Below are 17,663 nucleotides of genomic sequence, written 5' to 3' on the forward strand. Positions count from 1 at the left end.
GAAGGGTTACAGTTTAAGGCTATTAGCTAGCTTAGCATAGCAACTAGCGAATCACAACAACAAGGAAACACATTGATAGCAACTAGCATAGCACAGTTTGCTGCTTAGCCTGAAGCAAAATTTCTCAAAATCCGTTTACCATTAAAAGGCAATATTGGGTTTGATGCTAAGCCAGAGAAATGCCCACAATGTTTAATTCATTCTGTACTCTTACCGGAAACTTAATCAACTCTTGATTAAGAATGCCTCTCGAAAGGAAACGGAATAAGAGGTGGGGTTTGGGGTGCAAAGACATACATAGATATTTAGATGTCTATGGTTGGGTGTCTGTGTCGGCTCGGTTTGTTAGCCAATCATGGTCAAGAAGACCATGACGCAATGTCGATTGTTTTCATTGGGCGAAAGACAGTTGCTCATTTGCATATATTCTACTATATTTAGCTTTCGCACATTCCTAGTTCATTCATCTCCCAAACCTACATCTCATCTGACAATGCCTGAACCAGCGAAGCCAGCTCCCAAGAAGGGATCCAAGAAAGCCGTGACAAAGACGGCTGCAAAGGGAGGCAAGAAGCGCAGAAAGACCAGGAAGGAGAGTTATGCCATCTACGTGTACAAGGTGCTGAAGCAGGTCCACCCCGATACCGGTATCTCCTCTAAGGCGATGGGCATCATGAACTCTTTCGTGAACGACATCTTCGAGCGCATCGCTGGGGAATCTTCCCGCCTGACTCACTACAACAAGAGGTCCACCATCACCTCCAGGGAGATCCAGACCGCAGTGCGTCTGCTTCTGCCCGGTGAACTGGCCAAGCACGCCGTGTCCGAGGGAACAAAGGCTGTCACCAAGTACACCAGCTCCAAGTAAAGCGTTATCTTAACGCTCTCCAACTCAAAGGCTCTTTTAAGAGCCACCCACCTTTTCTCGGAAAAGTCATTCCAATGTAAATTCTCCATTTATGTAAATGCGTTGTGACAATCTCCCCATACTGAAACCTACTATAAGCTAGCTATAAAAACCACTTAAAGTAACGTTTTGAAACGGCGCACATATAGGGCATATATCTGATGGCCTGTGATCACGTTTTTTACGATTGGATAAACACTAATCAAAAGTATTACACTTATCAAAACCTTCACAGGAGCAAAACATCGGCCCAGATTAGTCCAACTATAAGCACATGTCAACATCGCACTTTTTGCGAAACAAAACACACAAGTGATTTGCAAAACACTAAACACACTTGTATACATTAGACACAGAAGTATATCAAGATGTCACTTCCTTGCAATTCCAAAGCACTGACTGTCAAATTACCACACCTATGAGCCAATGGTTAAACAGCCATCAAGTGCGCAAACACATGAGTGCTTAATTGTAGACCCTTCAAAACAGGTTTAAGCACTATAGAAATGCAGCAGATGAGTTCATTTGTCTTCAACCAAAATGGAAGAAGAAGAGTGAGGGTGAGGGGGAATCCACGGAGGATGGAGGAGGAGGAAGAAGAGGTGGAGGTCATGCCAGAGGCCGAGTTGGAGAGGAAGAAGAAGACCTGAAGCAGGAGGCAAACTTGCTCAAACATGGTTTTGGCCAATAATGCTATCAGGCTCAGAGAAATTCAAGCCAACATTATCGGTGACCATGCCATTTTCAATACAGTAATGTCCATCAGGTCTCTCAGTCAACACTAGCACACATCCTAAAAAGACATCAGGGTAAAATGAAACAACTTTATTTGTACTGTATTTTACATTTGTCTGATATTTGCTGAGCTTACAGTGTTATGCACACTACTGTAGTAGCATGAAAACTGAGATTCGACATGTTGACATGTTGACTGATTTGGGTATATGGAGAGAATTCAATTATATTTTCATCAGTCTGCCGCATTGGTCTTGAGTAGTTTTTGGTGAATTTATTGTATATTTGCACTTTCTCTGTGTACTTTACTTACACTACTCTAATCACTGAGAAGTAGAATTGCTAAAAGTGTTTTAGGTTTGCAACAGCAGTGTGTTACCAGTACAAACAGAATTCAGTCATATGCAACGTGTGTGTTTCATATGGTAACAAAATATGGTTTTGATAAATTTTTGTATAGTTTTTACAAGAGTGTTTCATTTTGCAAAGGATCTGAGGTGTTTTGCTAATTGGGTGTGTGGTTGTGTATGTAGTGTTTTGAAAAACAAAACCAAACCATCAAAATCGTGCTTAAACAATCGAGAAAAACTGTAATATCCCTTTCTGCATACTCGAGGCTATGGGTTGGTCGAATGATCGATGGCATCCCTTGGGTTATCAAGTGGGCGCCCTCCTTCTTTGATGTTTCGCTGATTGACCCACGACACCTCCGGAGGGTTGAGCAGGGAGATCCGGCGTCCTGGGCTCACTCCCTAGATGCCATCACTCATCCGAGAGCCCAAGTGCAGTGTACCTGATCAAACTGATAGTTGAAAATATTATTTTGATTTTCTTTATCCACAGTGTTAGCATGGCTGCATGGTCGCAGTCATTTACGGCTAAAACGGTCGCAGAGATGCCACATGAAGAATAGGATGAGGAAGATGCTGATGACCTCTAGACCAGTGGTTCTTAGCCTGGGTTCGGTCGACACCAGGGGTTCGTTGAGTCACTCTCAGGGGTTCGGTAGGGGTCAAGACACACACAGTGTATAGCCCGGTTTACACTAGCAAGGTCGGGCCGTTTTTATATATACCTATGTTTTGAACGAAGGGTTCGGTGAATGCACTGATGAAGTTTGCAGGGTTCAGTACCTCCAATAAGGTTAAGAACCACTGCTCTAGACTATGTGCCACAGGGTCAAGCTGGAGTTGTGGGCGTGTCTAGGAATCCAGCTAGATGAAGAAGACTCCTTGGATGAGATAGAAGACTCGCCTGATGAGTCCCCTGAAGAGGATATTCAGACTGACTGAGTAAAAAGGGTTCTTACTGGAATGATCATCCCCCCATTCAGGGCAGAGCCAGAGGCTGAGAAGCTCCTCGAGAAGAACCTGACCAGAATCAGAATCAGAATCAGAATCAGAATCAGAATCAGAACCAGAACCAGAACCAGAATCAGAATCAGGTTTTATTGGCCAAGTAAGTTTGCACAAACAAGGAATTTGTCTTGGTGGACAAAGTGGCTCTCAGTGTGCTTACACATATTACACAAAATATACAATCACAACACAAAACAATACAACAGTGCAAAACAATACAACAGTGCAAAACAATACAACAGTGCAGTGGTCTAACAGTCCGAGAAGTCTATAAAAGTATATACAAGGAGGAATAGTGCAAAGAAGATGAGAGTCCAGAAAGTGCAGGAATAAATAAATACTATTCGGTATGAGTATGACGGTTATACAGTAAGGGTGAAATAAATAAATATGGTTGAGGGAGTAATTGTACATTGGTTATTACGATGATCCAGGGTTATTTCACAGTGCCACAATGTGTTAGCTGTTCATAGGACCATGGAGACTCTTCGCCAGAGTAACGAAGCCGTACATACCGCCTGTCATTAACCCATCCAAATTCGAGGGAGAAGCACAGCTCCGAATTTGGATTCAGTGGAAACATGACCATGGTGAGCTATGTGCCGCTAAAAAAGGGGAAGGCTGTTGTCCTCCTGAGCACCATGCATGCATGACGACGGAGCAGGGGATGACAACAGTGTGAGGAAGAAACCAGAAGTCATCCAGTACTTTAACGAAACAAAATAAGGAATGGACACAATGGATCAGGGGCGTGTGTGTGTGTGTGAAGAAGTCGTTTAGTAATCAGAAGGTTGCTAGTTCGATTCCCTGTCGAAGCGTCCTTGAGCAAGACACTGAACCCCTAATTGCTCCTGGTGTGTGTGTGTGTGTGTGTGTGTGTGTGTGTGTGTGTGTGTGTGTGTGTGTGTGTGTGTGTGTGGTAAAGAAGTCGTTTAGTAATCAGAAGGTTGCTAGTTCGATTCCCTGTTGAAGTGTCCTTGAGCAAGACACTGAACCCCTAATTGCTCCTGGTGTGTGTGTGTGTGTGTGTGTGTGTGTGTGTGTGTGTGTGTGTGTGTGTGTGTGTGTGTGTGTGTGTGTGTGTGTGTGTGTGTGTGTGTGTGTGTGTGTGTGTGTGTGTGTGTGTGTGTGTGGTGGTAAAGAAGTCGTTTAGTAATCAGAAGGTTGCTAGTTCGATTCCCTGTTGAAGCGTCCTTGAGCAAGACACTGAACCCCTAATTGCTCCTGGTGTGTGTGTGTGTGGTAAAGAAGTCGTTTAGTAATCAGAAGGTTGCTAGTTCGATTCCCTGTTGAAGCGTCCTTGAGCAAGACACTGAACCCCTAATCGCTCCTGATGTGCAGTGTGCCATCAGTGTAAATGTAAAATGTGTATACACTGTAAGTCGCTTTGGATAAAAGCGTCTGCTAAATTACTAAATGTAAATCAGATGGTGGCCCATGGTGCTCTGGCACAATGTGCTGGATGTTGCCACCCTCAATGCCTACACCAACTTCACTGCACAACACCCGGGTGGTTTGACCAAAAGCACAGCGGCTATTCGTCAAGGAGCTGGGCAAAGGCCTCGTCATGCCACATATAAAGGGGCGCATGGAGGGCACGCCCCATCTCTAAAAGCATATTACAGATGCAATGGGAAGATGTGGGATAAAAAATAATAATAATAACCGCAGCCACCACCCAGCCACAAGAGGACATCAGACAGGAGGGCCAAGTAAAGAGGAAGAGGAGTGAGATCTGCCCACCAAAGACCGAAAAGCCAGCACCTTGTGTTTGCAATTTGCGCTGTACCCATATCATTTTTTTTATCAGTTTTCTTCTCTTTTATTCATTAATTTCATACATTCACCACAGTTACACTACAGACAAACTTACAGTTCATCGGTTGTATGGTGTATGTATGTTATGTGTGAGTGTGACGAAGTGACAAATACACACTGAAAATATTAAATGTATTATTGTTTGGTCCAAATCACTACTTAAATAATCATTTTCAACAAAATCACTATTAAACATGTCTTTCTTTTTTTTTGACCCATGTGTTTAAACTTGATGTAACAATACAAAAACTCATAAATTAAGAAAGGAAAAATGAAAATAATGATTTGTGGTAATCAAAAACAATACATTTAATGAATATTTTGAATATTAAATGATGAATTGATTTCCAAAAACATAGCAAAGGTACACTCAACCATGCATGAAATAACATAAGTCAATGTTGTGCCTTAGAAGGGGTTTGCGTAGCTTGTGTATCAAATGGTTGATATTTTAGTAACAAAACGATAGGGTTACATGACCACTACTATAGATTAATATTAACTTAAGTGGATCCTTCCCATCCCGGTCACCACCTATTCCAAAGACTCCCATCTGGCAGAAGGTTCCGGGCTATAAAGACCAAAACCTCTAGGTGGCTCTATGAAGGGCCCTTTTATGGTCGCCAAGTAACTTTAACTTTAACTAGATTTCTCGGTCTTCTTGGGCAGAGGCACAGCCTGGATATGATTAGCCAACACGGCTTTTTAAAATGAATTACGAGGTCATTTGGTCATGTAAGGGCCACTTAGGCTGTTAGCAGTGGTGTTTGTTTTAGGTGATCCATCAAAAATTATAAAGAAACAAATATGGAACGCTTTCAGATGATGAAGTGGGTGGCTCTTAAAAGAGCCTTTTGGTCGATGTCGAACAGTGGTCACTTTACTTAGATTTCTCGGTCTTCTTGGGCAACAGCACAGCCTGGATGTTGGGCAGCACACCACCCTGAGCGATGGTCACTCCGCCGAGCAGTTTGTTCAACTCCTCGTCGTTACGCACAGCCAACTGCAGATGGCGGGGAATGATACGACTCTTCTTGTTGTCACGGGCAGCGTTGCCGGCCAACTCCAGGATCTCAGCGGTCAAATACTCCAGCACGGCAGCCATGTAGACCGGAGCTCCGGCTCCAACACGATGGGCATAGTTGCCCTTGCGAAGCAGCCTGTGAACTCGACCCACGGGGAACTGGAGTCCAGCCCTGGATGAACGTGTCTTGGCCTTTGCCCTGGCCTTTCCTCCGGTTTTACCTCTTCCACTCATCGTTACGTGTATTTTTCTGTTCTACGAAATTGAAAATGGAGTCCCCTCTGAAGGTCGGAGAGTCTTTATAAGGAATGAAGGCAGTTTTTCATTCGCTGACACACTAATGCGTAGAGCCAATTACAGAGCGCTCACACGGTTCCAACGGATGGCGGAGGAGGAGTCTGGCGCATGGGGTTGTGTTGATACCAGAGACGTTATAGTGAGATTGACAGGTCAACAAACCAATCATGCCACTAGCAAGCTGTTAGTCAGTAGCAGTAGTAGCATGCTAACATTAGACAGGTGACAAAGACACCTCGCAAATCCTATCAGACGTATTTTTCAGTTACAATAAAGGGGTTTTTACATTGTACACTGTCTATTTCTCGGTAACTTTTAAAAAATCTAAGGAAAAAAAAGTCAAACAAACAACCTTTGGGTACAAATACGACCATCTACGGAGTTTGGTCCGCCATCTTTTTTTTTTGAGCTTCCCGCTTTTCAGACGTGAGCATAAACGCGATCTGATTGGCTAGCACCTGTGCTGTCAGTTATGCATGAAAGGCAATTTGATTGGCTGACGCATGTGTTGCCTCTCGAAAAGTTGAACATTTTTCAACTCTTGATGCAAGCAATGCAACGGAGCCACAATTAAGTTCGGCAAAGAATAACGTCACGTCCCCGTCAACCTTGCCGGATCAACGCATTCCCACGCTACAGTTTGCATCCCAGTCGAGTCTGTCATTGTAACGTGTTCAACTCTTTGTTATATCTGACCGCCCTTTTTGTTGGATTATATTGCAGATATTTCTTACAATTTATAAGAGGAAAATACTTTATGTTATGGCTTCATAGGTGTCAAATTAAACGTATCTGTATGCATCCTTGATTTTTCAAGTCACACCTCACCATTTTTAGTAACATCAGGCCAACAGTTCAGGTATTATCCTTACCGCAGTAACTAACTAGCGCCGACACAATGCGTGTATGACTTTCTTGTCAACATTAGAATGTGTTTTTGTGTATTTATCCAATGATGCTGGTAAGGCTTATGATTTAACTGTATCAAGTACAATTATGAACCAGCTGTACTTCCTATAAATATGGTGGTTGGGCTGAAACAAGGGCTCACTGAAATCACTCATTCATCTACTGGTTAGTTGATTTAACCAACTAATATGAACTTTCGTTATATATATATATATATATATATATATATATATATACACTTCAGTTGGCCAAGTTATTATTTTGTACAGTGAATAGGGAGCCTGAACATGTGAAACATACTACTGAACCTACCATAAAAGCGTTCGGTCAGTGTGTTTGGAACAAGGACTTTCATGGCATAAGTGGGTGGCTCTTAAAAGAGCCTTTTGATTCATGGTGAAGAATGTAGGTCTCCACTTTACTTCTTCTTGGGAGCTGCCTTTTTGGGTTTGGCGGCTTTAGGCTTAGCTGCCGCCTTGGGCTTTGCTGCCTTTGCCTTCTTAGGGCTCTTCGCTGCCTTCTTGGGTGCAGCGGGCTTCTTAGCCTTTTTGGGGCTCTTGGTGGCCTTCTTGGGGGCTGCGGGTTTCTTCGCCTTCTTCGCCGGAGACTTCTTAGCAGCAGCGGGCTTCTTAGCCACTGCCTTCTTGGGGCTCTTGGTGGCCTTCTTTGCTGCGGCGGGTTTCTTAGCAGCCGGCTTCTTCGCCTTGGGTGCAGCCTTCTTAACGGGCTTCTTCTTGATCTCTGCCTGCTTGTTCAGCTTGAAGGAGCCGGACGCCCCGGTGCCCTTGGTTTGGAGCAAAGTTCCCTTGGAAACGAGACTCTTGATGGCCAACTTCACGCGAGTATTATTCTTCTCTACGTCGTATCCGCCAGCCAAAAGCGATTTCTTCAAAGCTGCCAGAGAAACTCCTTTTTTCTCCTTCGATGCAGTCACAGCCTTCACGACCAACTCACCGACGCTGGGTCCAGCTTTCTTGGGACGAGGTGCCGCCTTCTTCTTTGGAGCCTTTACGGGGGCTGGTGCGGCCGCGGGAGCAACTTCTGCCATGGTGAGGATGTAAGTACGTACTCTCTGAGAAACAAGTGCGAGAATGACACGCGTGTCACGGTTGGCCAACATTATCCTCCACATGAGAACCTTATAGACTCAACGGCATCAACTCTGAGGCTCAGCGCGTCCCTGAAATTGTCTAGGTTGTGTTTTCTCTTCTGACACACAAGGGCATTATTATCTCAAATGTGACATTAAAATCAAAAGAAAGTGCTGAATGCATGAGAGTAAATGTTCATCTTTTAAATCAGCAAACTTTATTTGATTTTAAGTTTGTCACGGAGTTACAACAAACTGAAAACGGCATGCTGTAACGAGGACATGGAGCATCCAATATTGAACTGCACACATAATTACACATATTAAAACTATAAAATGAAATATAAAATGAAGTCCGGACCTCTGTGGAACAAGATATGCATCTCAGTAACTGAATATAGAAGATTAAAAGGAAGATCTACATTGTAAGTGCTGTGAAATCTATCATGATTCGTGCGATGTAAAACACAGATCAGGATCCGCAGGACCAAAACCATACTATGAGCTGTAGCCTGCAATCGAAGTAAATCAAGAAAATGTTATAATCGAAAACATATGAAAAGTTTAAAAAAGATAAATAAACATAATTCCACTATGAAAATAAAAAAGATAGAACATGAACTGTTTAATCCCATATTTTAGACGAGTTTAGAGAAGTCTTAGAGAGGCTGCCTTGCGTCTAATTTTCTACTGTGTTGTAACGTTGTCATATGCATGCTCAGACCGAAGTTAATCATCTATCTTAACTAATCATTACACAAATTGAGTGTATGTACGTATGTAATGTAATTATGTATGTTATACAATGTATTTGTATAATACATATTATATCATCTTATTATAAATATATTGAATATAGAATTGTTTATGCTAAAGTAATTGCCATGTTCAGACGATTTGGAAAGACAAAGATTACATGCATTTAATCAATTATCTTTGTAAATCGTGCAATGATGCAATGATGCATAAAACAATGAAGAAATTATGTAAAACAGAAAATCCTCTCGTGCAAGCTAAATCAATGCAAAATGGGTAGGTGAAAATCGCTTTGAACGATTCAAACGTTGATAATAATAATAATAATAATAATGTATTTTATTTGTAATGCACTCTTCATTCAAAAGAATCTCAGAGTGTAAGATAACATAGAGAACGGTAAGAATATCGTTTTTTGTTGTTGTCTTCGGGCATCTCACTTGACCACAAACAACCCACACACAAATGCATTGGTGATATACATAATAATGTACCTAGCATTTAGCACATTTTAATTAAAACATTCTGAAAGGAGCCCTTATGGGGAAATGTTGATAATTTCAACCTAGAAGTCACAGAACGCAAATCAGATAATCTGGTAAAAATTATAAATCATATGAAAAGATAAAAGTGAAAAGGGGTTTGGACAACTTTGAAACGGTTTGCACTTACTCCAACATGGTAATGTACATGTTTGGGAGAAAGGATAATACAATATTAGAAGTTACAAAACTAAACGTCAGATTTTGATGTAGCACTACTATACATTCATTGTTTGAAAAACAAAAAATTGAATATAGGGTAGATTATAGGGTCATATTTCTTACTGCGTTAACACAGTACAGTATGTCCTTTTTTGCCATAAATCGTTGGCGCAGTGACCTACATTCTAAAATGGGCGTGTCATTACTGACGTAAATGTTAGACTAGAATAGCAGTCTTCTTGTAGGTCCGCGTTGTTGGTATAAACATGGGCCTCATAGAAATTTAGTTCACAGTATTTTTCTGTAGTGCTAATAACGAGAGTTGAAGAATGTCTGGAAGAGGAAAGGGCGGTAAAGGTCTTGGAAAAGGAGGCGCCAAGCGTCATCGCAAGGTTCTCCGTGATAACATCCAGGGAATCACAAAGCCCGCTATCCGCCGTCTTGCTCGCCGTGGTGGTGTGAAGCGAATCTCCGGCCTCATCTACGAGGAGACTCGTGGTGTGCTGAAGGTTTTCCTGGAGAATGTGATCCGTGATGCCGTCACCTACACCGAGCACGCCAAGAGAAAGACCGTCACCGCCATGGATGTGGTCTATGCTCTGAAGCGTCAGGGCCGCACTCTGTACGGCTTCGGCGGTTAAAGTGTACACTACATTACCCAACCAAAAGGCTCTTTTAAGAGCCACCCATTTCTTCCCTGAAAGCGGTTTTCCATGATCTGTGAACATTTGTGTTCGTTTTATAAATATTATGGAAGAAGCATGTACTCAGTGTGTCAGTGCCTTCTCGACAGCAATCTCTAGTCTTGCAGACACATTGCGTACATTTGATGGATTTTAGCGTCGTGAAGGTATTGACTTGTAGTCTACATTAATACATATAGTATTTATATAGCGTTTGTGGTAGATGAACCATGTCGCAGTTATGTCCCGTCATTATCACTAGTCTTGCCCACAATAAAATTCAGATGCAAACTCGTCACCTCGGCGAAATTCATGTACGATAATGTGTGACGTTTGTACACTGCAATAACGTTAGGCTATTTAGCGTAGGCTAACGTGCTAATGTTAGACCGTTGGCTAACAGACACCTCGCGCAAATCACATCAACCATTATTGCTGGTTACAATAACGGTGTTATTGGATAGTAAATTGTCAATTTCTCGGTAACTTTTGAAAGATCTAAGCGAGAAAACGCCGAAAAATGTACATTACATACAAGACACGGTCATCAGCGGAGTTAAGCTGCTAATACATTACATAGCATATAACGTTGGCATGCTGATATGAATTATATGTTGTGTCTGGAAAACATGAGTTGTTGTCAACATAAACAATTGATTGTTGTTTAATTTGCACATGAACATATTTGGGGCAAATAACCCACTGTGTATGCAGTGACTCTTTCAAAGTCAGATTTACAAATATATAAACCCAATAGAGTAGCTTAAATCACCATTCAATGGGCAGCTTGCACATTGACAGCACCCTGAGGGTTTCTACCTTTTCCAATTATAATTGTATGAGTTAAATCGCGAAGACTATAACATCAGCTAGATAACTAGCTATCATTTCATGCAAATTGTACTCTTCCATTCACTTTTTTTAAGGTTATTAAAAGTGTCCTTTTGTATATCTGTGTGAGGAAGCTAACTGAAGAAATGCATCTCTCCCCCAAGGTAGTGAACAGGCGGGCGTCTTAAGCGGGTTGTTCCCTTTGAGGTACTTAATGAGGTATTAAATGAATGACAGATGGACACATATTTTGAGGAAAGCGTTAATGTGCGCAAAACGGCCTAAAGACGTGCATGGTAAATGTAAAGGAAGCTACAAACAGACGTTGGAATGGCGTTCTGTGTAGCCCAATGAGCTGATGCCATAGAGTCGTCCACTTTCTACGAAGTAGCCAATCCCGGTTCGCTTTTGGATATGACGCAGGCGAATAGGGTCGTTTGGATGAAGGTACCACAGTGGCTCATTTGCATACGGGTTTGTATTTATACCAATGATTACGTACTGAGTTATATTCGATATCAACCGTTAAAGCAACAATGCCTGAACCAGCGAAGCCAGCACCCAAGAAGGGATCCAAGAAAGCCGTGACCAAGACGGCTGTTAAAGGAGGCAAGAAGCGCCGAAAGACCAGGAAGGAGAGCTATGCCATCTACGTGTACAAGGTGCTGAAGCAGGTCCACCCCGATACCGGTATCTCCTCTAAGGCGATGGGCATCATGAACTCTTTCGTGAATGACATCTTCGAGCGCATCGCCGGGGAGTCTTCCCGCCTGGCTCATTACAACAAGAGGTCCACCATCACCTCCAGGGAGATCCAGACCGCAGTGCGTCTGCTTCTGCCCGGTGAGCTTGCCAAGCACGCCGTGTCCGAGGGAACAAAGGCCGTCACCAAGTACACCAGCTCCAAGTAAAGTTGACCCTTAATTGAAACCCAACGGCTCTTTTAAGAGCCACCCACGTTCTCTGTTAAAAGCTTTCCATCTGTCAATGATGTGTTACGTATACATACATTTTAAGGATTCACTCCCGCAGAATCGACTTGCGCAGTAGTGAAGGTTTAGTTCACTAAATATATCCAGCTTAGCAAAACAGAAAATCTACAACGACGAATGTGTACTACATGATCCTCGTCACTGTTGAGCATACATGTCTCGAAACAACATAACACTATAGTGAGAAACAACCTATTACTCTGACAAGGCTCCCTCTGGTGGTGATATTTATGTAGTGCAGCTGAGTTGCATTTCTAAATCCCCGTTTGGAACTCTGTTCTCTACAGACAGTCTCCCTCTTGTGGAGGCAGTGGGGTACGACAGCCCGTCCGCGCCACTTAAATGAGAGCGGGGAAGTTCACAGTGAGACTCCAATCACTGAGAAGTAGAATTGCTAAAAGTGTTTTAGGTTTATAACAGCAGTGTGTAAGTGGTACAAACAGAATTCCCTCATATGCCACGTGTGTGTTTCATATGGTAACAAAATATGGTTTTGTTAAATTAGTGTATAGTTTTTACAAGAGTGTTTCATTTTGCAATGGATCTGAGGTGTTTTGCTCATTGGGTGTGTGGTTGTGCTAATTGTGTGAGTGAAATGAAAAACAAAACAAAGCAGTTGTGTTTAAGCAATCGAGAAAAACTGTAACTGATGACTGCAGAGGTTTGTAAACATCATCATGTTTAATCACTTCCAGAAGACAAATATAGCTTCAGAAGACAAATATAGCAACAAGTACTTGATGGAAATATACATCGTCTCCCTCTTGTGGAGGCAGTGGGGTAATACAGCCCGTCCGCGCCACTTAAATGAGAGCGGGGAAGTTCACAGTGAGAAGCTACTGCACTTTTGCCCTCTAGTGGCGCAAATATCACACTTCAGCCTGGTGGCAACTTTAAAAAACGAACCTCGTCTAAAACTTCACCTTTTCTGTGGACAGTCTCCCCCTGCTGGTGGCATTGAGTCATGGCAGCCTGCACACACCTCTAAAAGCAAGGCAGGGCGAGAGCAGTTATCCACCTAAAAAAAACTGGTAAGGGGAACAGGAAATAGTGACTCAGACAATAAACAAACCAACATCATCAGATGCTTCTGTAAAGCTTAATCAGCTTAAGACCAAGGAGATGGTGGTGGATTTTAGGAGGTCTCAGCCTCCTCTGCTACCAGTCTCCATCGGGGGTGTCAGTGTGGAGGTGGTCAAAACCTACAAGTACTTAGGAGTTCATCTGGACAGTAAACTGGACTGGTCAGCCAACATAGATGCCATCTATAAGAAGGGTCAGAGCCGGCTCTACTTCCTGAGGAGGCTGAGGTCTTTCAATGTCTGCAACAAACTCCTGCGCATGTTTTACCAGTCTGTGGTTGCCAGTGTCCTTTTTTATGCTGTGGTGTGCTGGGGAGGCAGCATGAAGAAGAGGGATGCAGGGCGACTAGACAGGCTGGTGAGAAGGGCAGGAGCTGTTGTTGGCATGGAACTGGACTGCCTAACATCAGTGGCGGAGAAAAGGACATTGAGTAGGCTGCTGACCATCTTGGACAATGACCACCACCCACTTCACAGTACTATTAACGGACAGAGGAGCATTTTCAGTGGCAGACTCCTGTCACTGTCATGCTCATCGGACAGGCTGAGAAAGTCCTTTGTCCCCAGGGCCATCCAGCTTTTTAATGCCACACAGAAGGGGAGGGGGAGGGAGATGGACTTCTCTGCATGAGTCTTCCTCAGTCTCCCCTCCTCTTCTCAGCTCTTAATTTTTCCATCCCACTGTCCATCTTTTTATCTTTTTACTCTTTTACTGGCTATACTAGCCCATTGCACAGTCTTTACTATTTATATCACTTTGCACTATCCTCACACACACAAGCACAAGTACTCTATCTTTGCACTATCCACACAAGCACATGAACACTATCTCTCTGCACTCTTTGCACTACTTTCCTTGTGGACATCAACACTGACACAATCAATGCACACTGTAATATCTGTATAATATCTGTATACACCCCACTCCCTGTGAACATGTTTTTCCCTATGTGTATTGTTTTTCTACTGTGATTTGTGTATGTATGTTTGTGAGTTAAGTTAAGTGTATAAGCTACTGGATGACCTAAATTTCCTTCGGGATTAATAAAGTATCCATCTATCTATCTATCTATCTAATCACCTAAATGCTCTTGTAAGGGCAAATGTTACACCCAGGATGCTGCGCTCTTCTAGTGAGCGTCGTTTGGCACTGCCGTCTGTGCAAGTACGGCAGTCCAGACTATTCTCATCTGTAGTTCCACGTTGGTGGAATGAACTACCCAGCACTACCAGAGCAGGGGCGTCCCTCTCTACCTTTAAGAAGCTTTTGAAGACCCAACTCTTCAGAGAGCACTTCCCGTCCTAACTGGCACTTTGACTAGTGCGTAACTTGCACTTACAGCAGTTACATTTCTGCACTTCTTTTTTTCTTTTTATTTCATTATGTTATCTTTCTGATGTAAAGAAGACAGCAGATCGTAAACAAACTCTTCAAAGGGGCACTAGGGCTTAACGGCTCTGCTTTTCTCATCTCACATACTTGTCCAATTCAGCAAATAGCTCCTGACAGTCCTTCAGCTGTGTGTTCAGGGTTTTCCAAAGGACAGAGTGGCTCAGACGGATCCGAATCGAGCCATAAACACACCCAGCCAATCAGAATTGAGCCATAAACACACCCAGCCAATCAGAACCGAGCCATAAACACACCTAGCCAATCAGAATTGAGCCATAAACACACCCAGCCCAATCAGAATTGAGCCATAAACACACCCAGCCAATCAGAATTGAGCCATAAACACACCCAGCCCAATCAGAACCGAGCCATAAACACACCCAGCCAATCAGAATCACAGACCGTGCCTTTTCCTCCCAGTCCTGAGGAGCATGTGGTTGCCAACAGAAGGCCATGCACAGGGAGGAGTTTGTTCAGGCCGGCGTTGTGATGACAAGCTCAGGCCCGCACCGATAACGCATGACCACACGAACACTCACCATGGTAAAGTACGGACATGCGCACACATACACACACACACACACATGCGCACACACACACATACATACACACACACACACACACACATACATACACGTACACACGCACACACACACACATGCGCACACACACACACTCATACCTACACACACACACACTCACACATATACACATATACCTACACACACACACACTCACACATATACACATATTCTCACACTCACACACACACACACACACACACACACACACACACATGTATATGTATACTGTATATATATATATACAGGTGCATCTCAAAATATTTGAATATTGTGGAAAAGTTCATTTTTTCCCGTAATTTAATTCAATAAGTAACACCTTCATATATTTTAGAATCGTTACACATAAAATTGCATGTTTCAAGCCTTTTTTTTTTTTATCTCAATGATTACGGGATACAGTTCATGGAAAATTAAAAAAATCCAGTAACTCAAAATATTAGAATACAGAATTTAAGCTTAAGAGGAGCTCTAATCAGCTTAATAACTCAAAATACCTGCAAAGGTTTCCTGAGCCTTCAATGTCTCAGTCTTGCTCAGTACAGACAACCACAATCATGGGGAAGACTGCTGACTTGACAGTTGTCCATAAAACACTCATTGACACCTTCCATGAGGAGGGTAAGCCACAGAAAGCCATTGCTGAAAGGGCTGACTGTTCGCAGAGAGTGCTGTATCAAAGCATATTCAATGAAAACCACAATGGAAAGTTGACTGGAAGGGAAAAGTGTGTTAAGAAAAGGTGCACAAGCAACAGGGATGACCGCAGCCTTGAGAGGATTGTCAAGCAAAGCCGATTCAAGAACTTGGGGGAGCTTCACAAGGAGTGGACTGAGGCTGGAATCAGTGCATCAAGAGCCACCACGCACAGACGTGTCCAGGAAATGGGCTACAAGTGTTGCATTCCTAGTGTAAAAGCCCTTCCTGAACCAGAGACAACATCAGAAGTGTCTTACCTGAGCCAAGAAGAAAAATAACTGGTCAGTTGCTCAGTGGAAATTCAAGGCCAAGGTCCCAGAGAGAGGCACAGAATCCCAGTTGCTTGAAGTTTCCACAGTCAGTGATGATTTGGGGTGCCATGTCATCTGATGGTGTTGGTCCAATGTGTTTTAACAAGTCCAGAGTCAATGCATCTGTCTACCAGGAGATTTAAGAGCACTTCATGCTTCCGTCTGCTGACAAGCTTTATGGAGATGCTGATTTCCTTTTCCAACAGGACTTGGCACCTGCCCACAGTGCCAACACGACTGGTAACTGGTTTTCTGCCCATGGTATTACTGTGCTTGATTGGGCAGCCATCTGGCCTGACCTGAACCTGTATTGTCAAGAGAAAAATGAGATCCACCAGACCCAACAATACAGACGGGCTGAAGGCCGCTTTCAAAGCAACCTGGGCTTCCACAAGACCTCAGCAGTGCCACAGGCTGATTGCCTCCCTGTCACGCCGCATTGATGCAGTCATTTGTGCAAAGGTATCAAGTATTGAGTGCATAAATGAACATGCTTTTTTGTGTTTTGAGTTAATTAACTGATTAGAGCCCTTCTCAGGTCGACATTTCTGTATTGTAAATGTTTTATTGTAATATTTTGAGATACTAGATATTTGATTTCCATGAGCTTTAAGCCTTAATCAACAACATTAAAACAAAAAAAGCTTGAAACATGCCACTTTATGTGTAAGGATTCTAGAATATATGAAGGTGTCAACTTTTTAATTTTGTTATTTTTAGATGCCCCTGTATGTATATATACGTATATATATATATATATATATATATATATACACACACACACAAATCTAATCTAATGCTGAAAACCTTTTTCAAGCCTGGCTTAATTTCCATCTGCAGCCAGTGCACTAGCATTAATGTTTAGTCCTTATACAGATTGTTAATGTTACACACACACACACACACACACACACACACACACACACACACACACACACACACACACACACACACACATATATATATATATATAGTATAGTATATATTCACATATTGCTAATGTTACTTTGTGGATACCATTCTAAATTCATATTTTTTGTGACTTCCTAACCAAACAATTGTACTCTGAACTATGACAGCCCATCCACGCCATTTTAAAGTGAACACTCATTAAGTAGGCTTATGCTTTTGACATCGGTTTTGAGTCAGTTAAAATACTTTAAAGCAGATAAAAAAAATCATACTGAACATATGCAAGCTGCATTTGTGTGTCTATAATAATAAAATATACACCGTCTTCACTTCTCTCTCAGCAGGTTCACAGCCCTCTCTGACGAGGCTCCCTCTGGCGGTGATATTTATGTAGTGCAGCTGAGTTGCATTTCTAAATCCCCGTTTGGAACTCTATTCTCTACAGACAGTCTCCCTCTTGTGGAGGCAGTGGGGTAAGACAGCCCGTCCGCGCCACTTAAATGAGAGCGGGGAAGTTCACAGTGAGAATCTAATCACTGAGAAGTAGAATTGCTAAAAGTGTTTTAAGTTTATAACAGCAG

The 17,663-nt window shown here is 42.6% G+C and overlaps 5 protein-coding genes across 5 annotated transcripts; 3 read left to right on the forward strand and 2 right to left on the reverse strand.

Annotated features, from left to right (window-relative positions):
* Positions 1-478: 478 nt before the first annotated feature.
* Positions 479-892, forward strand: LOC122131042 (histone H2B 1/2-like). Its single transcript, XM_042705960.1, has one exon. The coding sequence runs from the start codon at positions 494-496 to the stop codon at positions 866-868; it is 375 nt and encodes a 124-aa protein (XP_042561894.1). The 5' UTR covers positions 479-493; the 3' UTR covers positions 869-892.
* A 4,792-nt stretch (positions 893-5,684) lies between these two features.
* LOC122131040 (histone H2A-like) lies at positions 5,685-6,114 on the reverse strand. Its single transcript, XM_042705958.1, has one exon. It carries the CDS (start codon positions 6,074-6,076, stop codon positions 5,699-5,701), a length of 378 nt encoding a protein of 125 aa, XP_042561892.1. The 5' UTR covers positions 6,077-6,114; the 3' UTR covers positions 5,685-5,698.
* Positions 6,115-7,297: 1,183 nt separating this feature from the next.
* LOC122131036 (histone H1-like) lies at positions 7,298-8,133 on the reverse strand. Its single transcript, XM_042705954.1, has one exon. The coding sequence runs from the start codon at positions 8,094-8,096 to the stop codon at positions 7,467-7,469; it is 630 nt and encodes a 209-aa protein (XP_042561888.1). The 5' UTR covers positions 8,097-8,133; the 3' UTR covers positions 7,298-7,466.
* Positions 8,134-9,874: 1,741 nt separating this feature from the next.
* Positions 9,875-10,589, forward strand: LOC122131043 (histone H4). The gene has a single exon (XM_042705961.1). The coding sequence runs from the start codon at positions 9,928-9,930 to the stop codon at positions 10,237-10,239; it is 312 nt and encodes a 103-aa protein (XP_042561895.1). The 5' UTR covers positions 9,875-9,927; the 3' UTR covers positions 10,240-10,589.
* Positions 10,590-11,606: 1,017 nt separating this feature from the next.
* On the forward strand, positions 11,607-12,512 carry LOC122131041 (histone H2B 1/2-like). Its single transcript, XM_042705959.1, has one exon. It carries the CDS (start codon positions 11,649-11,651, stop codon positions 12,021-12,023), a length of 375 nt encoding a protein of 124 aa, XP_042561893.1. The 5' UTR covers positions 11,607-11,648; the 3' UTR covers positions 12,024-12,512.
* The last annotated feature ends 5,151 nt before the right edge of the window (positions 12,513-17,663 follow it).

This window comes from Clupea harengus, unplaced genomic scaffold (genome assembly GCF_900700415.2).
Source record: "Clupea harengus unplaced genomic scaffold, Ch_v2.0.2, whole genome shotgun sequence".
Taxonomy (NCBI): Eukaryota; Metazoa; Chordata; class Actinopteri; order Clupeiformes; family Clupeidae; genus Clupea; species Clupea harengus.